Genomic DNA, 8,813 nt, shown 5'->3' with positions numbered 1-8,813 from the left:
TTATTCATATTGAGCTGAAAACAAGGATCCATTTTGGAGATGAAGATCTTTTTTTTGTTAGGTGTCACTGTCCCATGAACAACCACACACAACTCCCCTTCTTTCCCTGAAATGAAGAGTAGTAGTTATAAAAAAAAAAAAGTGAAGTTGGAAAGGTATTCCTAACAGACCATAGTGAGCATACATATAGGTTTAAAAATAATTTTGAAAAACAAAGGAGACTTTCAGTCATGGAATACAGCAAATCAGATTGGGATATGGTACAGTGGTGTCACATTGGTTAGGTTTTAAAAACAGGTCTGAGAACAAATGGTTAGGTTTTAAAAACAGCTCTGAGAACAAACACGTTTAACCAAAGTTATACTTAACAGTAAAATAATACCGTTTCATTTGTTTAATCTGTTTTTTGTCAGTTTCTTGATGTGGTAGATAGCGTAGCCACCAGAACTATGGTTTTGCTTCTCACCTACAGTGGGAAAAACCTCTCATTCACATTTTACATAACAGCCTGTTTCAGGATTACTTCCATTATTTGTGTAATACACTTGATAAAACAGGGTTCGGATTCAGTGATTGAATATGCTAAGGAGCGAATGATGTTGGTCTGCTCTACTGCCTCCTGAGTTATATGCTGCCCCTCTCAGCCCCCCACCCCACAACTTACAGTCCCTTCTGTATCGAGAGACCAGCATCAGGGCCATGTGGGGACTTGTTAGAAATGTAGAAGCCCAGGCACTGCTCCAGACCTGAATTAGAACCTGCATTTAACAAGATGCCCAGGTGAATCTGTGCAATTCAAATGGGAGAAGCTCTGCTTTATGATACACTGCATAGTCTGCTGCCACAAAAAGTAAAGCTCTGAAAACAGGAAGGTCACAGAAGGTACAGTAAGATTTTTTAGCCTCCAAGTGAGTGATGTACTGCTTAACTGAGTGCTGATCATTTATTTGCTGGGCATTTTATAATCGTTTCCCTTCACCTCAGTCAGAATTATCATAATTTCAAAGATGAAGAAACTAGGACTCAGCGTGGTAAACAACATATTCTGTTAGAGAGTTAGGGGTATGTTCTATTGCGTTTTCCTGAGGAGGTTTTTGAGAATGTAGTTTTCTAACCTCTTTATGTCAGAAAAAGACAAAAACTCTTGAAAAGGGAAAGTGAGGATCTGTTGCTGCCTTGTGATTAACCAACTGTTAACCAACAGTCTCCCCCATTAGATCTCTGTTAGATTAAACTAGTAGTCAGGTTTGGAGTCAGGTCAAATCCCAGTTGGGGCACTTACTAGCCATACTAGGTCATTCAATCAGTTCAGTCACTCAGTCATGTCTGACTCTTTGGGACCCCATGGACTGCAGCACTCCAGGATTCCCTGTCCATCACCAACTCCCAGAGCTTTCTCAAACTCATGTTCATCGAGTCGGTGATGCCATTCAAACATCTCATCCTCTGTTGTCCCCTTCTCCTCCTGCCTTCAATCTTTCCCAGCATCAGGGTCTTTTCCAGTGACTCAGTTCTTCCCATCAGGTGGCCAAAGAATTGGAGCTTCAGCATCAGTCCTTCCAATGAATATTCAGGGTTGATTTCCTTTAGGATTGACTGGCTTGATCTTGCTGTCCAAAGGACCGACTCTTAAGTGTCTTCTCCAACACCACAGTTCAAAAGCATCAATTCTGTGCTCAGCTCTATGGTCCAACTCTCACATCCATACATGACTACTGGAAAAACCATAGCTTTGCATATATGGACATTTGCCAGCAAAGTAATGTCTGTAATATGCTGTCTAGGTTTGTCATAGCTTTTCATCTAAGGAGCGTCTTCTAATTTCATGGTTCAGTCACCATCTGCAGTGATTTTGGCGCCCAAGAAAATAGTCTCTCACTGTTTCCATTTTTTCCCCATCTATTTGCTGTGAAGTGATGGGACCAGGTGATAATGGTGTTTATTTCAGAGGTTTCAGTTCAGTTGCTCAGTCATGTCCGACTCTGCGACCCCATGAATCGCAGCATGCCAGGCCTCCCTGTCCATCACCAACTCCCGGAGTTCACCCAAACTCATGTGCATTGAGTTGGTGATGCCATCTAGCCATCTCATCCTCTGTCATCCCCTTCTCCTCCTGCCCCCAATCCCTCCCAGCATCAGGATCTTTTCCAATGAGTCAACTCTTCACATGCGGTGGCCAAAGTATTGGAGTTTCAGCCTCAGCATCAGTCCTGCCTATGAACACCCAGGACTGGTCTCAGAGGTTTACCGAGGAATAAATGAAAATTGAATGCAAACTCCTCAGCATGACACAGGTTTACTTACAATGGTGTGAAAGTCGCTTAGCCGTGTCCGACTATTTGCGACCCCATGGACTATACAGTCCATGGAATTCTCCAGGCCAGAATACTGGAGTGGGTAGCCTTTCCCTTCTCCAGGGGATCTTCCCAACCCAGGGATCGAACCGAGGTCTCCTGCATCGCAGACGGATTCGTTACCGGCTGAGACACAAGGGAAGCTACAATGGTAAGCATTTGTTAAAATATCCTGAATTATTATTATTTTTCTTTTTTAAATCATAGAAAACACCAGAGCACAGGAAGTTATGTAGTGCAAACGAACAGGTACCTTCATAGAAACGTATGGCTCTGCTAAGTGGGGTGAAATGCTAACCCCCATTTTTCCAGTTTAGTTCCAGTCGAGAGTTATCCATTTGCATCTAGGGCAGCCCTTAGAGACGCACGTTATTATTCCTGGGAGGGAGCAGAATATCGGAAGTGCCTAACTTTTTTGGTGCACGGAGTGGGGCGTGGTTGGCTGGCAGAGGGGGCGTGGCTTAGCCAGCCAAATAGAATTAGCCTCAAAAGCCAGCCTAGGGGCACCTTCCCATCCTCTGCTGGGGTTACCATCTTCCCTCAGTTGTTGGTCAGTCGCTCAGTCATGTCTGACTCTTGGTGACCCCATTAACTGCAGCACGCCAGGCTCCCCTGTCCTCCACAAACTTATGTCCATTGACTCCCTGATGCCATCCAACCATCTAGTCCTCTCTTTTGTCCCTATCTCAGTTCAGTTCAGTTGCTCAGTCGTGTCCGACTCTTTGCGACCCCATGAATCGCAGCACGCCAGGCCTCCCTGTCCATCACCAACTCCCGGAGTTCACTGAGACTCACGTCCATCGAGTCAGTGATGCCATCCAGCCATCTCATCCTCTGTCATCCCCTTCTCCTCCTGCCCCCAATCCCTCCCAGCATCAGAGTCTTTTCCAATGAGTCAACTCTTCGCATGAGGTGGCCAAAGTACTGGAGTTTCAGCTTTAGCATCATTCCTCCCAAAGAAATCCCAGTACTGATCTCCTTCAGAATGGACTGGTTGGATCTCCTTGCAGTCCAAGGGACTCTCAAGAGTCTTCTCCAACACCACAGTTCAAAAGCATCAATTCTTTGGCGCTCAGCCTTCTTCACAGTCCAACTCTCACATCCATACATGACCACTGGAAAAACCATAGCCTTGACTAGACGGACCTTTGTTGGCAAAGTAATGTCTCTGCTTTTGAATATGCTATCTAGGTTGGTCACAACTTTTCTTCCAAGGAGTAAGCGTCTTTTAATTTCATGGCTGCAGTCACCATCTGCAGTAGGCGTCTGGATTCTTCACCGCCTCCAGAGGGCGGTGCGGACCAGACGTTCACCTGCCACACAAGTCCCCACTGACGTCAGCGCAACTTCGGCGGCCCGGCGCGTCAGGAGTGAGCCCGCCCCTCGCAAACATGGCGGCTGGGAGGGGCGGGGTCTGAGAGGGTGAATTGGGCGGGCGGTTTCAGACCCACCGGTCATGTGACTGGGAAGATGGCCGCCTTTCCCTGGTAAGGAAGAAGCGGCGAGTGGGCTTTAGGGAGGTAGTGGCCTTGGTTGTCTTTGGGACTCTTGTTTCTGGGTGTGTGTCTCCGCGAGGGAGTGTATGAACTGTTCTCCGTTGGGTTTGGTGAAGTCTCCCACCCAATCTCCGGGTGGGGCGGCTATCCGGATTCAGAGGACATTCCTAATGCCTGACCGGTGGGGTCTTGGTCCTCTCCTCCTATCGCCCTCCCCGCTCCTTTCTCCATTCGTTTTCTTAAAAAAAAGCTCAAGTTCCCCGGCTTCCGCTTTCCCAGAAGTTGTCGGGTGTCCTGGGGGCGCGGATGCAGAGAATGGTGGACTCAGCTCTGGTCTGGACAACTCGGAGGGCCTGGCTGTGTTCTGAATGACTGGCTTCTTGTACAGGAGACTTGCCATTCATCCGACTCTGTGCAGGGCTCTCTCCCTGCACCGTGCGGGTGCAGAACTCGAGGATACAGAACCCTTAGATACACTCCTTGGATTCAAGGAGCTGCTGTTTAGCGGAGCAGATACGCAGAATAGAAGAAGGACCAAAGAAGGCTTTGGGATGAGGCACACCTGACGGCTTGGGGAAGGCTTGAGAGGAAGAGTCATAAATTGAGTTTTGGAGGTTGAATAGGAGTTCATCGAGAAGGAGCTGTGGGCGTGTGCGGAGGCTAATGGGTGTGTAGGGGCCCTTCTGGCTGGAGTAGCTAGGAGAGATTGGCGCTTCAGCAGTAGCTGAAGCCTTATGGCTCCTCTCTTTGTAAAGTAAAATAAAAATAAAAATAAAAAATATATATGTGTGTGTATATATGTATATATATATGTGTGTGTGTGTATATATATATACACACATCGGAGAAGGCAATGGCACCCCACTCCAGTATTCTTGCCTGGAAAATCCCATGGATGGAGGAGCCTGGTAGGCTGCAGTCCATGGGGTCGCTAAGAGTCAGACACGACTGAGCGACTTCCCTTTCACTTTTCACTTTCCTGCATTGGAGAAGGAAATGGCAACCCACTCCAGTGTTCTTGCCTGGAGAATCCCAGGGACGGGGGAGACTGGTGGGCTGCCGTCTATGGGGTCGCCCAGAATTGGACACGACTGAAGCGTCTTAGCAGCATAGTTGTTGTTTAGTCACTAAGTGTAAAGAACTCTTTGCGTCCCTCTGTCCATGGGATTTCCTAGGACAGTTATGTGAAGAACCGGAGCAAGTTGTGATAGTGGTGGAATCATAGGGGCACGTGAGCTCTCCTCTACATCTCAGAAAGGGAAATTACTTTCTAATATTTCTCTGCAAGTGATGTGAAGTGGTTAAAGGCACATAACAATGGGCAGGTCCTTTTTTAAATGGTGGTAGAAGAAAGTCTGAAACTGCAATAAATATCTGCCTGGGATGGGGGAAAAAAAAAAAGAAATAATCAGGTACATACTTGTGGTTTGTATTTCCTTCACCTGGCTAACTCTTTAAAGAGTCTTCCTTCAAAGGCTCGGTACACTAAATTAGGATTAGATGACAGTGAATTCTTATATGTCCTGCCCTGAGTTTTCTTTGACCTGGTCATGCAAAAGTCCTTGTAGGGAATTCAGTTCAGTTCAGTTCACTCGCTCAGTCATATCCGACTCTTTGCGACCCCGTGAATTGCAGCACGCCAGGCCTCCCTATCCATCACCAACTCCCGGAGTTCACTGAGACTCACGTCCATCGAGTCAGTGATGCCATCCAGCCATCTCATCCTCTGTCGTCCCCTTCTCCTCCTGCCCCCAATCCCTCCCAGCATCAGAGTCTTTTCCAATGAGTCAACTCTTTGCATGAGGTGGCCAAAGTACTGGAGTTTCAGCTTTAGCATCAGTCCTTCCAAAGAAATCCCAGGGCTGATCTCCTTCAGAATGGACTGGTTGGATCTCCTTGCAGTCCAAGGGACTCTCAAGAGTCTTCTCCAACACCACAGTTCAAAAGCATCAATTCTTTGGCGCTCAGCCTTCTTCACAGTCCAACTCTCACATCCATACATGACCACTGGAAAAACCATAGCCTTGACTAGACGGACCTTTGTTGGCAAAGTAATGTCTCTGCTTTTGAATATGCTGTCTAGGTTGGTCATAACTTTCCTTCCAAGGAGTAAGCGTCTTTTAATTTCATGGCTGCAGTCACCATCTGCAGTGATTTTGGAGCCCCCAAAAATAAAGTCTGACACTGTTTCCACTGTTTCCCCATCTGTTTCCCATGAAGTAATGGGACCAGATGCCATGATCTTCGTTTTCTGAATGTTGAGCTTTAAGCCAACTTTTTCACTCTCCACTTTCACTTTCATCAAGAGGCTTTTGAGTTCCTCTTCACTTTCTGCCATAAGGGTGATGTCATCTGCATATCTGAGGTTATTGATATTTCTCCCAGCAATCTTGATTCCAACTTGTGCTTCTTCCAGTCCAATGTTTCTCATGGTGTACTCTGCATATAAATTAAATAAGCAGGGTGACAACATACAGCCTTGACCTACTCCTTTTCCTATTTGGAACCAGTCTATTGTTCCATGTCCAGTTCTAACTGTTGCTTCCTGACCTGCATACAAATTTCTCAAGAGGCAGATCAGGTGGTCTGGTATTCCCATCTCTTTCAGAATTTTCCACAGTTTATTGTGATCCACACAGTAAGGCTTTGGCGTAGTCAATAAAGCAGAAATAGATGTTTTTCTGGAACTCTCTTGCTTTTTCTATGATCCAGCGGATGTTGGCAATTTGATCTCTGGTTCCTCTGCCTTTTCTAAAACCAGCTTGAACATCAGGAAGTTCACGGTTCACGTATTGCTGAAGCCTGGCTTGGAGAATTTTGAGCATTACTTTACTAGCATGTGAGATGAGTGCAATTGTGTGGTAGTTTGAGCATTCTTTGGCATTGCCTTTCTTTGGGATTGGAATGAAAACTGACCTTTTCCAGTCCTGTGGCCACTGCTGAGTTTTCCAAATTTGCTGGCATATTGAGTGCAGCATTACTAAGACTTAAATGCCATAACATATGGCTTCAGTGAAATTGGTTAGCTGGAATTTTGTAATTAGAAGATCCAGGAAGATGCTCTTTAATTTCAGAGCATTTTTACCTTTGGTATATTTTACTTTGTGGCTTCCCAGGTGGCTCAGTGGTAAAGAATCCGCCTGCCAATGCAAGAGACTAGAGTTCAATCCCTGGGTCAGGAAGATCCCCTGGAGAAGGAAATAGCAACCCATTCCAGTATTCTTGCCTGGGAAATAGCATGGATGGAGGGACACAAAGAGTTGTTTAGTGACTAAACAATGACTATATATATATATATATATATATATATATATTTTTTTTTTACTTTACAGAGAGAGGATCCATAAAGCTTTTAGCATCAAGGGTTTCCACAGTTCTTAGTCTGACTGTCCTGTAAACATTTCTGTCTGTGGTAGCATGTGTTCATCTTTCAGTTTGCTCTGGAGACTCAATGCTCTTCAAGTTAAAGGGACTGAGTTTTAACCATCATTGTATTTTCAGTGCTTGGCATGGAGCTTGGCAGATAGTAGGTGTTGAATGATATTATGGAATGAATGAGGAAACTAAGGAGGCCCTCAGAGGAGAAAAGTGTTTGTAACATTAACTGAGATATTTATTGAGCTTTTATTTTGTGCTGGATGCTGTGCTTAGAGCTGAATGTGCAACATCTTCTCTCCTAAGACTCCCATTTTTCAGATGAAAAAATGGAGACAGAAAGATGAAGCAGTTCAGTTAGTTTTACAGCCTGCAAGGAGCACTGAGGTTTGAAGCTCAAGCCTGTGATTAAAAAAAAATTTTTTAATTGGAGGATAATTACTTTACAGTATTGTGATGGTTTTGACATGAGTCAGCCATAGTCACATGTGTCCCCTCCCTCCTGAACCCCCCTTCCACCTCCCCCTACCCATCCCTTCAGGTTGTCACAGAGCACTGACTTTGGGTGCCCTGAGTCATCAAGCTCCCCCTGGCTCTCTACATATACATATGCTAATGTTTATATTTAAATGCTATTCTCTCAAATCATCCCACCCTCTCCTCCCACTGAGTTCAAAAGTCTGTTCTTTATGTCTGTGTCTCCTTTGTTGCCCTGCACATAGGATCATCGGTACCATCTTTCTAGACTCCATATATATGTGTTAATATATCATATTTGTCTTTCTCTTTCTGACTTATTTTACTCTGTATGACAGGTTCTAGGTTCATCCACTTCATTAGAACTAACTTAAATACGTGCCTGTTTATACCTGAGTAATATTCCATTGTGTGTATGTACCACAACTTCCTTTTCCATTCATCTGCCAGTGGACATCTGTGTTGCTTCCATGTCCTAGCTACTGTAAATAGTGCTGCAGTGAACATCGGGGTACATGTGTCTTTTTCAGTTCTGGTTTCCTCAGGGTGTATGCCCAGTAGTGGGATTGCTGTGTCATATGGTAGATTTATCAATCCTGTGATTTTAATCATTATCGTTAGCTGGTCCTTCAGCCTAGGTCGTGGGCTGAGGTTCTTGGATTGTGCGGCTCCTGAATCCTGCTGTGTTGTCATGGGTCTCCCCAGAATACCTCTTTTCACCCACACTTTTTGTTACCACTGACTTCACTTGTGAGATGTCCAGTGCACTGTGGATGGCATTTCCTATTCAATCCTGTGGTCATAGCACTGTTAAAAATACTGTTCCTTGAAGTCATAATTTCTACATCATTTTAAGACCGTTAGGGAAGGGGAGTACATTGTGATTGGGGGATAAAAAGTTGTGTGGCCAGATTATGTCATTAGCAATTAAAAAATCACTTGAGAATTAAAAAGCGGTTAGTTGGAGCTTCTGTGGTCTCTCAGTGTTGAAGAATCCACCTGCCAGTGCAGGAGACATGGATTAAATCCCTGATCCAGGAAGATCCCACATAGCTTGGAGCAACTAAGCCTGTGCGCCACACAACTATTGAGCCTGTGCTCTAGAGCCCGG

General features: G+C 45.2%; 1 protein-coding gene across 2 annotated transcripts in view; it reads left to right on the top strand.

Moving 5' to 3' along the window:
- Positions 1-3,714: 3,714 nt before the first annotated feature.
- The window catches only part of VPS35L (VPS35 endosomal protein sorting factor like), a 143,827-nt gene continuing 138,728 nt past the window's right edge, over positions 3,715-8,813 (top strand). The window contains exon 1 of one of the 2 annotated variants that reach the window (XM_025275381.3): positions 3,715-3,841. In XM_025275381.3, coding sequence (XP_025131166.1) covers positions 3,825-3,841 — 17 coding nt within the window. In that variant the 5' untranslated portion in view covers positions 3,715-3,824. The remainder of the gene's footprint in view (positions 3,842-8,813) is intronic. The other variant, XM_025275379.3, reaches the window with a different exon arrangement.

The sequence above is a fragment of the Bubalus bubalis genome, chromosome 24, assembly GCF_019923935.1.
Source record: "Bubalus bubalis isolate 160015118507 breed Murrah chromosome 24, NDDB_SH_1, whole genome shotgun sequence".
Taxonomy (NCBI): Eukaryota; Metazoa; Chordata; class Mammalia; order Artiodactyla; family Bovidae; genus Bubalus; species Bubalus bubalis.
This window is presented reverse-complemented; position numbering and strand designations above follow the sequence as displayed.